This window comes from Tamandua tetradactyla, chromosome 8 (genome assembly GCF_023851605.1).
Source record: "Tamandua tetradactyla isolate mTamTet1 chromosome 8, mTamTet1.pri, whole genome shotgun sequence".
Taxonomy (NCBI): domain Eukaryota; kingdom Metazoa; phylum Chordata; class Mammalia; order Pilosa; family Myrmecophagidae; genus Tamandua; species Tamandua tetradactyla.
This window is the reverse complement of record NC_135334.1, coordinates 98,446,647-98,464,582: the sequence shown is the minus strand read 5'-3', so window position 1 is coordinate 98,464,582 and position 17,936 is coordinate 98,446,647. Positions and strand designations below refer to the sequence as shown.

Below are 17,936 nucleotides of genomic sequence, written 5' to 3'. Positions count from 1 at the left end.
CCTAAAATTCTTTTCATTATAAGATGCTGACAAAATACAGGAGGATAGGGCAAGAACTGTACGGTTGGATATAAGATCCATTTCTCGCCTTGTTCCTGAGAACTCCCCTAGTTACTTGTTGTGGTGGCTGTAAGTTGTCAGGGAAATGGTAGGAGGTAGAAAGGGGTTTTGTAAACATAGCTGTGTGAAAGGGGTTTTGTGACATATATTATGGTCAAATTTTAGTCCTAATAAGTGAGAAGACATTAATAAAATTCCTAAAGCTGTGTGGGCCATATGGATTTATATCATTTTTCTGTTAACCCAGGACTCTAAAGGATCATGATTATAAGTCCTGCAGTGAGTGACATTATCATGGCTAACACAGTGGTAGATAATGATGAACTAATGTGCTACTGTTTGGCTGCTGCAGTTTTCTAATAGAATTCTTGGAGACCTTGAGTCTAATGCCAAAATTAGAAGAGACATTTGAAATCAGGCCTGCCCTCTACCTGCTTTCAAATGAAGCCTCAGAGGGAGTTTCCAATTATCTCTGCTGCGCATGTTCTGTGAGACTGGATTTCAGGGAAAATATAGCAAATCATCTTCTTCAGAGTGAAAGAGACTGTTAATCAAAATATCAGTCTCTGGGAAAGAGAACAAATAAAATGGTGATGGGTTGCAGAAAAGAAGGAAAAAAAAACAAAAAGAGAAGAGAAGGAAGAAAGAAAGAGGTAGATCCTGTACATGATGACATCTCATATTTCAAATTTTGTCCGTGGAGTTTGCAGCCCCCTATAATGCGTCTATAACACAAACTAAATTGTAAGGACCCTAGGATAGAGAGAAGGCATTTCTGCATAATTGGCAAGAGTGTTAAAAGGACAAAATGCAAATGTATTGCTGGAGGATAAAAAGTTGGTGTATAAAAGAGATGGTGATAAAAGAGAAGGCTGCAATTAGGAAGAGAGTGATGCCTTGATGTGATAGCTTCTGCTCAGGTTCTTTGAAAAAAAAAAAAACATGGAAAATATCACTGAATAAACTGATGTGATTTTTTTCTAGAACATCATGATTTTCATTATAAAGGAAATTGAAGGATAAGCAAATTGGTTGACTAAGGCCATCAGTCAACCCCATTTTTATACTTTGTTCCTCTCAAAATCTACCCAGAGAGGTCCTCAAATTCTTAGTAAGTTTCTGGACTCCACTAGATAAGGTGGCAGGAAATGGCAGAATATATTATAAAACATATGCAACAGAGCTTAAAATGAAAATATTAATATTGATGTTATTGGAACAAGCCATCCCAGTGAACCAAGATTTGATATGAATCATTAAAAGTGTCTGCAATGGAAGGTTTAGAAGTAAGTATGGGTGATGGAGGAACCTGCTGAGGAGCTGAAATTCAAACTCCAAGAATCAGAAATGAAATGGAAAATCTTAAATGACCAATACATGCAGGAACTTAACTCTCTGAAAAAGCTAGCACTAAATGTCCTAATTTATTATGGTGAATGTTGTAATGGCAAATCTTTTCCACCATGCTTGACTGTATCCTATACAAACTTAAGATGGCCACACTTGCAAATATATTTTTTAATAAACCTGGCTTCATCCTGCTTATGCAACTTGAGCCCATGGGAGAACTATATACAATTAATGATGACAGATATTTCAGAGGTTTATTCTTTGGCTGCTAGAATACTCATCAATAATTCAAGAACAGAACACATTAGATGCATTTCTTTCATTTCCTTCCTCTTTGCAAAAAAAAAATATCCACACTTTCATCGTTAAAAATTATTCTCATTTTTATCAGTATAGAACATATAAACCAAGAAATGGACTTGTTTGGAAGAATACCAAAGGAAGGAAGAGAAAAATTTTATAAATTTTGCACTTCTACATCACTAATTAATGTCTAGTGTGTGATACAAAGCAAAAGATCCCTGCATCAATAATGTAGGAAACAACTGAGTGTTTTCACTTATGTTAAATTATAAGAAAAAAGCAAACTTCAAAGAGAAATTTTGTATGAAATTTAAAATATATGGAGTTTAAGATTCAAATATTTTATAATATGATTCAATTCTGATTCAGTCACTTACTAGTTGGATTACCTTGCAAGAATTGCTAGATTTCTATTAACTGCAGGTTCCTCATCAATACAATGTGGAAATCAATAACCATAGTGATATTTCTCAGAGTGGTAATGAGGACAAAATGAGTTAATGTATATATGTGAATATACTTTGCAAACCACTTAAAAGTACAATGTCTGTATTGCCATCAGGTATTAACATAAAAACAGTTAAGAAAAATATTATTTAAAAATTACTTGATATCCAATTTTAGGGAAGTTGCTTTCAAAAGTATTAGTGGCTGTGCTAAAAGTTTTGGTTTGCACTTTTACGTAAGTTTAATTTAGACCCTTTAATAAAAGCATGAAAAGGTATGAAAGGCAATTTATTCTCCTGCTCCTACCTGCATGGCATGATCAGAAAATCCTTTAACACACATAGCAAAATCAACACTATTTAATGATAACCTAAGCAAAGCAAATTGTGAATGGAAAATTATAGTTGCAGTAAATTGAGAATATTTTGTAGTTTCTTTCTGGTCAATACGTTGAACAAAAATCAATAAATATATTGAACAAAGTGAAAACTGTTCTTATTGGTTTTCTGATACATGTTATTGATATATATATATACATATTTGATGTTTGTTTGTAAAAGTCTGTTGTTTCTTGGGCACTCTCTTCTGACTCTCTGATAGGGACTAGCTATTAAGTTTCCTGTCTGGCCAAAGCACACAGGGACAGGAGTAAGCAAATTAAGAACTAAAGGGCAAGTGCCAGTCAATTATTAGTGGATGCTGAAGAGGTTGGGCAGCAATATTCACACACACAAACACATATCGAAAGACTAGATGGTTTGAAATAGAATAAATAGCCTATAATTAAAACTGTGGCCTCTGAAATGAGGTATGTTGAATTCAAATAAAGGTTTTGATGCTTATTAGGTGTGTGACCTTTGGCAAGTATTTAACTCTTTAACAGTTACATTCCTTATTGGTTGAATGGGGGTAATAATACCCCTACCGAACAGATTTATGAGGTTAAATAAAAGAAATCAAGTAAAGTGTTTAGAACAGCACCTGACACAATAAGCATTCAGCAAATGGTAAGCTATATATATATATATATATACACACACACACACACACACACACACACACACACATATCTTCTATATATATAAAGAAAAATAGACATAATAAATGGCTTATTTTTCTCGCAAAATTCTAGACTGGGATTTAAATTGCCATCCCAGAAAACTTAACCTGAAATCTCTTTTAAAATCAATTAAAATGCCAAATCGTTGGATTACTTCAACTCAGTAATGTGCCTTTTCACTACACATATAAAATAGGTAGATAGGTATTTGCATGTATGCATGTAAGTAAATATACATGCACACAAATACATATCACTACATAAGACATATACATGTATGCATATTCATTATATGTATATAACAAGTTTACCTTAATTGCAGGAAGGCTATAGCTATATGTAAATTGGGATGCAGACCATGCAGGTTATTTGCATCAAAATTTAAATAAATTTTATTTGTAACAAGTGAAAAAAATTGCCCATTTATGTAAATGCAGCATGATGGCAAAAAAAAAAAGGTTCAAGTTTAAATGGAGTGACACACAAATTCACAATCTGAAGACATGGAAAACCTTGCTAATCAAATTGGAGATAAGCCTGTCAGTCAGGTGAAATTTTCAGGTTGAAAATTTTAAAAATCTAGTCATTGTTATGTAACCAATAGTGACAAATTCTCAGGGAAGAGTGCTTTTTGATTTTTGAGCTCTCATTCATTTGTTGTTTTTCACATATGATACATAGCATATATTTGTGATATAATAATACAATGAAAAGAGAAGAAAGGAATTATTAATTTAAATAAGAATTTATAGACCTGCTTAGATTGATTTCTAATCTCTCCATTCTTGTCATAGGTATCAACTTACTTTTTTTTTCTGCTTTCAAAGTTGGGGCAAATGGAATGTAATGTTGGGATGCAATCTTGGACAAAGTCAGGTTTAAATTTTCTATATTTAAATGTTTTCAATCTCAAAAAATAACTCTCCTAAACGCAACATCCCACCATTCAAATTCTTTACAACAATGGTTAGCCATCATGTGTTTGTCTTGCATTCATCCATGATACATGCATCCCTCAGAGAGAGGGTGTTAAGAGGATTTATTAACATTTGCAAAGTCAAAGTCCTTTGAGAGATGTGTTACCCAAGTGTAAATTACATCCATGTTACTGACACAGCCTCAGTGAACATGAATAAATTACAAACAAATGAGAATGTCTTCAGTGGGGAAAAAAAATTATAAAACAAGAACTTAAAAACTGAAATTAAAACAAATCATTTGCATGCATTTTAAATGCCTACTGCCTGCTTTTTCTCTGAATTAGTGCTCAGTTTTGAGGCAGTTGGGCAAAGAAAGGGACTCAGTCCCTTGAAAATAGCCATCGACTAAGAACAGCCATGCTTCTTCCACCATGGATTTGAGCACTTGTAAACGTCCTGCAATTTTACATACACCAGAAGTAAACATGGCCCTTTGTTTCCATGGAAATGGACATAAAACATTTTACAGTATAGTTTTGAAATCATAATCACTGCTGCCATAAATTGTTGAATTAGATGAGATTTGTCTATACATGCTTTCCAAAAAATGAATTTTTGTCTTCTACCTGCTGAGTAATGGCTCCTTTTGCAATGTTTCCACTAAGATAAATGGAGCTTTTAATATCCTTGCTACTTGTTTAAAACTCCTTTGCATTTTTGCACAGCATCTCATTTTTCATTACCAGGGAGGCTATGCAATTTGAACCATGCTACTTTTTACTCACAGTAAATCAATATGTGTCATAAGAGAAGAAAAGAAAGTAATATCACTCACAATCGTTGGACCTTTCCTCAGAGCAAGTCCCAGAAGACACTGCTAGGTTTGGTTACTATAGCAACACAGCTCTGGTGACTTTCTTGCTTGGATTGTTAGAGGGAGTTGATTTTTACCATGCAAGTATAATCCTGAAGAATTTTTATGGTAAAGAAGAAATTACACAAAATCAATAACAGTGTATGTGACTGTTCTATTGAACTGTGATGATTTAATTCAAAAGCAGTACAAAGAAGGCGATCCCAGAATACTTCAAATCCTTTGCTGACTGCCAGTTAAATTATTCATTGTCTTTTCTTCTACCTCAAATAATTAAATTTCCTCAACTGTAAAAAAGAAAAAAATAGCTTTGAACCAACGGAGAGTTCATCCCAATACGAAGGTCTGTTGTGAAAATGTCTTGAAATAATGCTAACCCACCTTTAAAAAATCCGCAATTATTAAGAGAAGACTCAACAATAATATACTGGCAATATGGAAGAACTATTTTCTGACCTCTACTACAAAAGCTATCAGGAGAGACAATAATATATCATAATGTATAGAGTTCTATTTAGTTTTGCCTAATAAACAAGATAGGCTATATAACCACTTTGAACAGTGTCTGGCAAATAATCAACATATAATAAACATTGTTAGAATTTTTATTACTATCATAATACAGTCAAGTAAACACTATAAAGTCCCTTCTTTATAGTAGTCACTGTTGGTTATGTACTTGTAATGCTCTTTTGTATTCTGAGGATAGTTAAGGTAAAAATAGTACAAGGGATACTATTGTTGACCATCTATATATCATAAAATGGGAAGATCCCTTTTGAAGGACAATCTTATGAATAAAATATTTGTGTTTAATGGATATGTCACAGGGAGGCAGCTTTGAGTTGAATAGAGTTTATTATGGGATTGGGAATCAGATCTTGAATCTTGGTTACCATACAACCTAACCAAGACCTTAGCCTCTCTAAGACTCTGTCTTTTCCCCATGAAGCAAAAGGATAAAAACAATTTCCCAGCTGTGTGGTAGAAGATCTAATGAGATGATATATATATAACACCTGGAAAAATGCCTGGCACAAATGATATTTATTAAATTTTAGCCCTCTTTACATGTTTTCCAGGTATTTCATTGGAAATCATCAATTCCAAATGAAGTTGAAGGCAAAAATGAGCCCCAATTCAATATTGCTTATTAGTACTTTAATTATATTGGATTTTAATTGTAGGGAGATGTAGAAAACTTTTATTTCAATATAATTCTAAATTACAAATAATTTTTAAAATTTGTTCCAATTAATAACATGTTTCCCAAGGTATGTTTTTTAGACTTCCTAACCCAGGATGATGCTCCGGAAAAAAGGTGAGAAGAGAGAACATTTCTATGGTTAAATACATTCAGAAAATGTTACACAGCACATCTCTCCCTAGGAGTCTACAGATCATGTTAGTATACTGAGCCCTCAAAAAAAATCCCAGGTAAAGAAACAAATTCGTATTCTGAGTGGTGAGGAGTAGAGGTCAAGCTGCCAGGGTCTGAACCTTACTTTCACCACTCATTAGTTTGCAACTTTGGGTAAGCTATTCAACATCCACATCTCTGCTTCCTCATCTGTAAAATGAGGATGACAACAGTATTTATTTACCACCCTGGGGTGAGAGGGTAAAATGAGATAATATATGCCACGTGCTCAGGCAGAGCCTAGCAAAGTCAATTATCAAAAATAATACATATTTTAAAAACCCATTTAAACTCTTTACCATGTTAATTCTTTTTTTACTAATAATATCTTTGAACATGGTGATGGTTAAGTGCATGTATCAATTTAGCTGGGTTATGGTGTCCAGTTGTTTGCTCAGATGAGCTCTGGCCTGTCACTGTGAAGGTATCTCACAGATGGATTTTTACTCATGGTCAGTTGATTGTACCGAGAGCAGATTGCATCCACAAGCAACAAAGGAAATTGCCTTCAGGAATGAGGGGGAGCCTCTTTACCTAATCAGTTGGAGGTCTTAAAGGCCAGAACTGAGGATTTCAGGAGTCAGAATTTCTGTCTCTACTTTAGACAGCCAGCTTTTCCTGGGGAATTCAATTTTATCTGCACTGGAATTTTCAATCTGCTGCCTGCCTACAGAATTCAGATTTACCGATTCCCATTCATGCAAGCCAATTCCTATAATAAATCTCTCAATATTTACATGTGTGTATGTGGGTCCCCTGTCTGTTCTACTTTTCTGGAGAACCTTGACTAATAAAAACATCTTCTGGCACTATTATTCTTTGGAACACCCTTTGAGCAACCCTGGAGTATAGCATTAGGGTAATGACAAATTATAATTGAGTAAAAAAGTATTCATCACATCAGTGTCCAAAGCAAGTAGCACAAAATATCAGCTACCTCACAATAGGTGACCCACTGTTTTATTTCCAAAAAGCCCCACTGCCCCAGAACATTAGAGCAGTTTTGTTAACACTGTAAAGATCTTACTCCAGATGTTCTACTCATTAGAGCCACACACATCCATTTCATGCATTAGCGCAGATCAGTTTATCATATTAGGTCACTTTCATATCACAAAAACTGAGCCCTATGAGGAGACCCAGTGATCAAGTGTTGATGACTAGTAGAGAAACTGAATACGTGGCTCACTGCAGGGTTCTCCAAAGAGAAAGGACATCATCCAGACAGTAGATAAATGTTTGCATATTTCCTAATGCTAACCCTAAACAATGTGAGTTTTCAAAATGACATGGAGAGATAAAATACTGAAGGATGACAAGCAAAGGTGAGAGCTGAATCTAAAGAAAAATATACTGTAAGTTCACAACAAAATGCAAAATCTTCCATGGTCTTCAACACCATGACTCTCATTAACCTTCCTAAATTTTTTCCAGAAGATGGAAAGTTTAGCAAAAGGACCAGAAAAATGATCAGTCAGGAAATTGATCTGACAACTTTTGGAAGCCTTTTATTTATTCTCAAATTTGTAACTATATTCAGGTTGCTGACCTCTTCTTTTAAAGAGCTGATATTTTAAATACCATCAGAAATAAATACAGAACAAAAAAAATCACTTATGATTCTATGCCCTCAACAAGTAAAAACTTATTTGCAATTATTCCTGTTCTCTTCAAGTCTTAATCATAAATATATACCATCTCTACACAGAGCTATTTTTATAGTTTAAATACAATTTCAGTCAGTTCTTTTCCCACTCAACATTAAATCCTAAGCATATCCTCACAATGATATATAGAACTGTTCATGATTATTATTTTTAGTATCTGAATGTTTATACTCATCCATGGTCAGGCATGCAAATGATTTCCAATTATGTTGTACAACAAACCTCTTCCTATCTATAATTCTTTCTTTCTTTTTAATATGAGTCATTTTCAGATTTCAGCACACATCAGAAACATTTGGAAGGGCTTGAGAAAATGCAGATGACTGAGCCTCTCCTGCAGGATTTCTGATTCAGTAGTATGGGGAGAGGCCCAAGAATCTGCAGCTCTAACAAGTTCCCAGGTGATGTTGATTCTCCTTATCCAGAGACCACACTTTAAAAACCACTGTTATTTAGATTGAACGTCACGGTCTAACTGGAATTAATACATCAAATAGTATAGATATTTTTATGACATCTATTACATATTTCTGAAGTCCCTTCCTAAAAGCTTATATGAATTCATATCATCACCAGCTGATGTCTTGATAACTGAAGTCTCGGAAGATAACAATCGTTCAAATGGACAAAGTACCAAGAGAAAATTCTGACTTCTCTCCTCCCCCAAATCAAGAATTTAGACATCAAACAATTCAAAGATACACAGTACTGCTAAATGGCAATACTCCAATCTCTGTTACTGAAGAAACTGTCAAGGAGGTTTTATCACCACTGCCCAAATTCAAAGGTCTCTGAAAAATAACTTAAATATTTGCACTTTGGAGGAGAGTAAATTTGTATCCACAGAAAACGAAAGTTAGCTGCATTTAACTTGCCTGTCCATGATGGTTCAAGAGACAGTGCTGCTTGCTGGAAGGTACAGGGCAAAAATTTGAGAAGTTGTCTTTGATAAATCAGAAACAAGAAAATTCCCACTTAAGCAGGGGATTATTAAGATGTTTGCCCAAATACCGCAGTCAAAACCTCAGAGATTTTCCCTTATACTAAAGGATTCTCTTTATTTGGACAGAGATTAATTTCCCATCTCAGGATGGAGATATGTACATATATCCAAACATGTCTACCTGAGTGCATAATTGCATTTACATAAGTACACATAGATAGCAATGCATGGGAAGTATCTATTCATATACTGGTTTCTAAAAATGACAGAAAAGACATTGCTAAGCAAAGATACTCTTCCTTGAAAATGTTTTCTTAGCTCTTTTTCTGAAATCTGCATTCTTATCATTTACATTCTTAAAATTCTTTATTACATATCTTTGAATGTATAAAAAAATCTGTTCATATATGTACACAATCATAAATCTATATCTAGGTAAAGTGTTTTTGTGAAGTCAACAAACACTGAAAGGTAGTTGCGAATTCCAGCTTATGTTGAAAAGAGTAAATCTAGGGAAAATATGACAAATACAGACATTATTATTATTATTATTATTATTATTATTTGCATGGGCAGGTACCAGGAATCAAACTGAGGTCTCCGGCAAGGCAGGCAAGAACTCTGCCTGCTGAGCCAACACAGCCCACCCAAATACAGACTTATTAAGAGAATCTTTACGATTTTCTAGTAGAGAATTCTTTCTCAGTCAGAGTTGTGATAATTGTGTTATCTTTAAGTAAGAGCTAAGTTAACAGTCTTAACAGCCTTCAATAACTCTAAATTATCTTTGCTTGGATAGGTTCATTATGGCTATATGGATACACTGTTGCTCTAGGTTTGGTTAGGAAGCTGGGGAATAAATGCTAAAACACAATGTATATTTAATGTACATTTTTATAATTAATATACATAAATGTAGACAAACAAGTATGGTCATTTTTGACAGCCTCATTAAAGACTTGCCACAGTTTAAAGACATTCTAATGAAGCTGTCATTTCTCCAGCATGTTTGAAAATTTAACTATGGATATTTACCACTTAATCCAGGGGTTCAGAGAAACTTAAAGTTAAAACGCTAGCAGCTATAAACATGATTGGAAGGGCTGTATAGACCTATGCGTCCTATTTATTACCACTAGAAATATAAATCAGTTCTTGCAAGAGCTACTTCAAAGGTATGATTAGTGTATAAGGAGTGTTGCAAGTCCAGGGGACAGGGGGAAACCGCCACTGCATGCTATGGTTATGTTTAACAGGAAACCATCAGCCATACCGCAGCAATACCAGGGGTAAATAAAGGGGGGCAGGATGAGAGTTAAGGGGAGTTTTAGATTTCCTATTTGGTGAGGGTATGTTTATTGGTTATCGCTATGTTGGGAACAATGAAATTATCTAAAATTAAGAGTGTTGATAGGGCGTGGACTTTGGACATTATACGTGAAGCTTGATGAATGCAGATGGCTGAAGGATGCACTGACTGAGAAGTAGACTGGCGAACAATGGTGTATGCTTATGAACAAAGGTTGTGCTGCTACAAAAAAGGAACAAAGTCATGAGGCATGCAGTGATGTGAATGAACCTGTGGGACATTGGGTGAAGCAAAATGAGCCAGAAATGAAAAGACAATTATTGTATGTCCTCCTTTAGAAAATGCTTATAAGAAAACAGGGCCCTAGACTGTAAGTTCTTATAGCAGACACGTTTAGTCGTGAGTGGTAATTATTATTTCTGGATTTTGAGAGGCTGTTTTATATATCTATAACCTGGTATTTAGAGATAAGGACAAAACCAAGCAGGTCGGGATTAAGGTAATTCAGAACACAGGGTAAGGAAGATATTGTCTATATTTTAGAACCACACCTATTCTTTGAGACCAAAGGAATAAAGGTTTATTTTGTCCAGAACCTAAATTTTCTGTAGCAATAATGTAACTCAACCCGTCTGGATACTTCATCTGAACAACCAAAACACAGGGAGTCCAGAATGAGAATGAGGGCCATTAATCCTGTATAGCTTAATGTAATACCTGGATATATCCTAGAATATATTAAGCAGATACTCAAAAAGTATTGGCCAAGTTCTTTGAGGGATGGGAGAAAAATATGGAACTATTAAATTTTAACATCAGGGAATCCTCTGATACTGTATCAAACATTAGGGACCCAAATCAAAAGGCCAAGCCCTTGATCTTGAGGCTTACTCTCATGAAGCTTATACAGGTAAAACAGAAGCTTAGCCTACCTATAGATATGCCTAAGAGTTACTTCTGGAGGGCCTCTTTTGTTGCTCAGTCATGGCCTCACTCTCTCTAAGCCCAACACTGTAAGTGAAATCATTGCCCTCCCCACTAAGTGGGACATGACATTCAGGGGTGAAAGTTTCCCTGGCGTTATGGGAGATGACAACCAGAGATGAGTCCAGCCCTGGTACCATGGAAACAACAATTCCATCTTGACCAAAAGGGGAAAAAGAAGTGTAACTAATGAAGTATCAGTGGCAGAGCAAGTTCAAATAGAGTTGAGAAGCTACTCTGGGGGGTCACTCTTATGCAAACTCCAGGTAGACACTGCTACCTATCATAACTTGCCAAACCCCAACCAGGGCCACTCCAGCCAATCTTAAAGAACAACTAGGGCAATATATAAGATTCTACAAAGGTTCCATGGACTAGGGTAACGTTTTAGAAACCTACAACCTCCAGATGGGTCCCTGGTCCAGACATGTCCTGAAACCTAGCCCAGACTCTCCAGAACTTCAGATAGTTCCATCTCCCTACCCCATATTAGTGACAGTCCCTTCCAACATGAAAAAGTTAGAATGGCCATAGCCCAAATACCCCTAAAGAGTGGGATAGAAAGATCAAAGGTTATGGTGGAGTTATACAGAGAAGGTAGGCTTTAACAAATAAATATGATTGCTGAATCATTATATTGATATTTCTTTTAGACTCCAGTACCTTAGAATAGCTAGAAGTAAAATTCTAAAATTGTGGAATTGTAACTCATCCCAAACTCTGCAATCTGTTCTACAACTAACTGTTGTGCTGTGCTTTGAAATTTATTGCTTATTTTTCACAAAAAAAGGAAAAAAAAGTCAATTGTGATGATAAAAAAATATTTATTCCTTCTAGCCTTCTATATTCTGGAGCAGCTAGAAGGAAAAATCTGAGAGGATTGTATGGTAGCCAATCACAAACTCGGTGATCTGTTCTGTAACTACTTGTTGAAGCGAGTTTGGAAAACTATGATCTATTTCTTTCTTTGCTTTGTATATATGCTATATTATACAATCTAAAAAGTTAAAAAACAAAACAAAAGCAGCAGCTATAGCCATATGACCATTTGAAAAGAAATTCAATGCATCTGAGTTTTTTTGGATTAACAACTGCCCTACAATGAGTTGGAGCAGAATGACAACCAATTAAACATAGTTCCTGCCCACAAGTCAAAAGGTATTAGCCAAAGTGTGCACATAATCGATGGGACAGTTTAGATCACTCATTCAGTATAGAGAAGAGGGAGTAGAGAGATGTGCAAGAAGGGCACAGGTGGTTTGTTTTAAAAATTTAAGTCCCTAAGCTCAAAGGAACAGGAAGGAATAGCCCACTAGGGAAAATCAGACAGGAAGTGAGGATTCCTTTGCTCCTTCAGGATGGAGCTGGACTCCTGCCCAGCCATAGGACAAGAATTTCGATGAACACATGTTAAATGGAGATCTTCCCTTTAAACAAAATCTTTGGCTTACGATTTAGGTAGAGAGAGTTTCATTCTTTAAAAAGTAACCTTTTAAAGAGAGGGTTGATTTAAAAATAAAATTTCTTGCAAAAGATATTACAGATATATGTGGACAGGGAAAAAAATTAAGAAAGTGAATGACAACTGTTAGAATATTATTCTAAAATACATCACAGCAGCATGATGCTATAGGTATATCACAGTAACTCTTGTGCAGGCTTACCTGACCATTAGAGGGATGAAACTGAGTATGTACTATGTTATGGTATATTCACTGAAATTAAATTCGAATGCTATCACTAAGGGATTTGATGTGATTTTTTTCAGTCAGGCAAATCTCAACTCCTCTATAAACAGCAATGCATGGATAAATTTCACCAAAAAAAGGAACCATTTTTTGAAAAAAAAAATAGTACATCAAAATATTATATGAATTTATGCTATTGATTAATATTGATATTAAATGTTTTAACTGACAATTGACTAAATACAGAGAAGCAGACATAAACAGATACGTAATATATATTCACTGTCTAAAGATATTAGGTTGTAAGAGGGAAAATTATCTGATTTGTTAATTATGGATTCAATTAATACTTCTATTATAAAAGGAAATTACTGTTTACAAAAATAAAAGCCCATGTTTTGATTCTAGGATTAGAACCTAATGTTCTAAAGGATCCTGATAAAGGTCAATATGATAAAATTTAAACAAATCTGCAGAAAGTCTAAAACTCTGTTATTTAACCTACAAAAATTAAAGCAGACAGTGTGACTAAAAACATGTGTTTTCCTTGCAATAAAAAGTAACAGATAAGCAATGCCTCAGGCAGCCATTCACCTAAATTTGTTCTCAAACACCTTAATAATAATATATTGTAGCTATCATCCTTTAGATGCCCTTATAAAACAGAATAATATTTATTACCTAGAAATAAAAAAATAATCCGGACATTTATCTAAAAGTAGGTTAAAATACAAAACGATTGACATGATTTAAGGCCAATGACACTATATTTCTCCTGAGTCATCACTGATTTGAGTATAATATGAACTAATTTTACTAGACAAACACGTTCAAATCATTCTTTTCTGCAAAATAATAAGCAAGATATTTTTAAATTATTTAAAAGAGAAGAGAACACATCTCCTTGGAGTCATAGCCCTCTACCATTGAGGAATTAAATTAAAAATAAGGCAGAAAATATTTATACAACTAACTGCAAATTTCAAGGAATGCATCAGTGCTATATTTTCATTTTATTATTTCTTCAAAAAATAAGTATCGGCTTCAAATTTATTTTAAGAGACTAAATTTTTTTGATTCTTCGCAAAATAGATCACAAGTGAAACACCTACCATGTTACTTAATTGAGTCAGCAATTACAATCTAAGAGTATTCATAATGTCTTGTCAGGATATAAATTATTACTATTGATAAATGAGCTGGGATGACCAAATCATTCATTGACCTGGAGCTACATTCATTTATTCTGACCCAGAAACCTAAGTAAGAGATGACAGTCCCTACTTACCCATGGCTATTGGCTATTGTATTGAGCTTTGACTCACTTCACTCTAAACTTTAATTATTTCCCTGGACTTGGGGTTTGGAAGACAAGGGAAGAACACTCATTTTATTGCCCATTTGAGAGTTTTAGTTTCTTTGAAAACTAAATGCACAAAAAAAAAAAGAAATTCTTTCTTTTCTTTTCTTCATTCTATTTCATCTCCATGCTCTGTTTAGTGTATGTGATCGTGTGTATTTAAAAAGAAAAAGATAGTTCTATCCTCAGTGCTCAGCAAAAATGCATCTTCATGCATTGCATCTTCAATCCAACTGTAGGCACCAGGGTGAAAATACACAGTTACCCATCACATTTCCTTGGCACTCCCCATCTGAAGTCCTGAATATTCTCATAATGGACAGGCTATCAAACGAAAAATAAAACTTTTACCCTAATGAAGAGGATCTTTTCTCCAACTCGGTATCTTCCTTGGGAGAGCCGCTCCACACAGAACTTGTTTGGGCATTTGCAAGGAGGATCTTCAGAAATTCGTTTCACCTGAAATAGAAGAGCATGCAAATTCACTCTCCTTGGTGGGGTCTCATTTAGATCAATTTATTCAGAGGGTTCAATGGTCCTCTGAGCCATTAATACTTCAACATTTGCTCCATATCCAACTGTGGAGATGTGTGTGAGCACAGGAACACCATGTTAAATCAAAAGTATGTAAGGCCAGATCCTGAAGGCATTTTCTGAAGGCCAGTAACAGCACTGAGACGCAGCTGGTTGAAGACACTGAAGACGCTGGCAATGGGCAATGGGGAAGTGAAGGTGGGAAAATCAACTGCTATCTAGTCATGATGAGGTGGGTTCTCATTTTTTGAGAATTAAAAAGACCATGTACAATGGGTTGCCAAGATAAATACAATGAAAATTATGGCAGAGTATATGTATGTAAAATATATTGAAAACTAGAATCAAAATTATGTTAACATAGACTGTGTCCTCAGTATAATTTTAACGATATTAACTTTATCTACTTTCAAAACAAATGTGAATTAAACAAATTATTGTTGTTTTAATGAGATGATTTTATTTTATTTTGAACTCGAAGGCTTCCTCTGTCATCTCTATGTTCTGATAGCAACTCACTCCATCTTAGTAATTCCAACCTAAAAAACCCTACTTCTGATGCTGTATCTTACAGTTAATGTGCATTTCATGGTATCCATGTCTGAATATCAGATTTTATCTCTATTATATCTAATCTCTATAGCTTAATAACCTAAATAAGAAGTGCACATTGCTTATCAAAGCTTGTGGCTATGAGGCAAAATACAATAGTTCCTAATTTTAGGAATAAGGTTTATGTTTAGATTTTCTTTGATTTGGAATCTGTCTTGCAGTGTCTCATAACTGTCCATCCTTCAACTAATCAAACAACCCCAAGCAATAATTTTCTGTGTTGTGGGGGAAAGTTTCCTTGAAAGAAACAGAAAGCTCCAAATAAGGTGCTACCTATATCTAAGAAGCTGGAGAGAACAATTTTAGATTCTGAAGAAACTGCCTGGATTTTCCTCAACCAAATTCCTTTCTTCCACAAAGATGCCATGGTACATGGAGCCCTGTGTTTCAAAGGAACCCAATTATTCCTTCAGATAATGAAATGCTTAATCAAATGCCAGACTTCAATCAGCCTTTTGCTAAGCAAAAACTTGTGGGAGGAGTAATACACTAACTCACTGACATCTTAGTATGGAAGAATTAAATAACTCAGTTTCTCTAGAATAAGGGAGGGTCCAGAGAATTATGAAAACAAAAGACACCAGGAAGGGAAAACAGAAAGGGTGGCTGAATCCTGAAACAAAATTATATGAAGAACATATAATGACACCTCAATGAAGCCCTATAAAGAACGATACTTTTTCTGGGGGAAGAGATCAAGAGAATTAACTTCGAAAATACATTTCCATCAATCCCTTCTGCCATTCTAATTCTGCCAAATTACAAACCTACAATTCTTGGTACTGATTTTTATATTGCATAGGGCATCTCAGTTATTGGTTTCTCTTAATGCCTTCTTGAAGGAGAGTAAGACCCTTAAGTATTATGATAGTGTTTTGTTACATTGTTTTAATCCTTGATATGTAGCCAAATATATATTGAATATAAAAGTGTTCTACAAATGCACATCGAATAAATAAATGAATGGGTACACAAGAAGATGACCCTATACAGGACACAGGGGTGAAAGCTGGTTAAACAGAATAAAACTGGATTCAAAGAACCTCAGAGCTGGTTTTCATTTAAAGATGAGAAAACTGGCTAACATCAAGTTATTGATCTGACCCATGACTTTGAGTCTGACCTCTGCAATTTTCCCACCACATTAACTTGATCCATAGTTACATCCATGCACTCACCCAGTGTTAATGGAATTTTCCAGAGAAATTTTTAGGAATATTGCCAAAAATGATGGCACTAATAGAACAAGAAGTACAAAAGTTGGGTAATGGAAATGTCGATCCTTGTATCATACACATTCTAAGGTTGGCTGAGGGTTTTCAGTTGCCTTCTCGAAGTGTATCTCTTTCTATATGTGTTTATAAAAAAGTGTTTGCATGCATAAAAATTATGTTTCGTGTCACTGCTAGAAGGGATTCTGTTTTCCTCATCACCACGTAAACAAGGCTTCCAAGGAAAAGAGGGTGGAAGGAAAGGAACTCGGGAGGGAAGGAGGAGGGTGTGGCTATCCAGAAGACATCTGAACAAGCAGAGGGCATCTTAAATGTGCACTGCCTGAACTGCAGGAGGGCCACGCTCGGCTCAGCTCTGCGGCCACACAGTAATAGAACAAACAGTGAATTGCTGTTGAAGTGGCTTCTCTTCTAAGAAATGATAATCACAAGTATGTACGAGAAGTAATTCCACCTTGCAATGTTTTTAGATAAAACACAGAAACTGCTGGTATCAACGGACATAAAAGACAAGAAACATTTTCTCAAGCAGTCTGTCCTTCTCTAATGCCTTCCTAGCTTTCAAAATGGACTTAAAATTCAAGGGTTATTTTTGTAGTATTCTATTTTGCAGTATTGTATTTTGTACAAGAGGTAGAGGGAGAAAGGGACGAGACAAGGTCAGACTGTGGGCAGTGGAAAGATATTGTTAAGTAAACAGTGACTGATGACATCTGTGCTTCTTATATTACTTGGGGATAAGTCAGTCTGGCAGGTGTTTTGGTTTGGGGCCAGGAACTCAGCCAGTTTTCTGCTGAAATGGGATTTCAAGAGAAGCCTGATTACTCAGAAGCATACTATCTCTCATCCCCAGACTGAGGAAGTTGATAGAGAAGAGGAAGAAAGTAAGAATGGTTTTCTTAGAACTGTATTCAACTCATTGTGTGGGAACTAACCCAAGAAACTCAAGGGAATGCAGAGAGGCACATTAAACCTGCCCCCTCCATTTTATCACCACGGAATCACTGGTGACTCACTGGAGAATAAAGTAATCTGAATGGACTCTACTGTGTTTCTTTTGTATCTTGATTAAAGGAGATTGGATGCATTATTCACATAAAGGTTTGCCTATTTTTTTTTCCCGTTTTCCACCATATCCCTAAGTATCAAGTAAAGAAATGTGAGGAAACATTG

The 17,936-nt window shown here is 35.2% G+C and overlaps 1 protein-coding gene across 5 annotated transcripts in view; it reads right to left on the bottom strand.

Annotated features, from left to right (window-relative positions):
• Positions 1–17,936, bottom strand: part of GAS2 (growth arrest specific 2) — a 170,848-nt gene that overhangs the window by 53,531 nt on the left and 99,381 nt on the right. For all 5 annotated transcript variants that reach the window (XM_077114238.1, XM_077114236.1, XM_077114237.1 and 2 more), the window contains one exon: positions 14,737–14,844. In XM_077114238.1, coding sequence (XP_076970353.1) covers positions 14,737–14,844 — 108 coding nt within the window. The remainder of the gene's footprint in view (positions 1–14,736; positions 14,845–17,936) is intronic.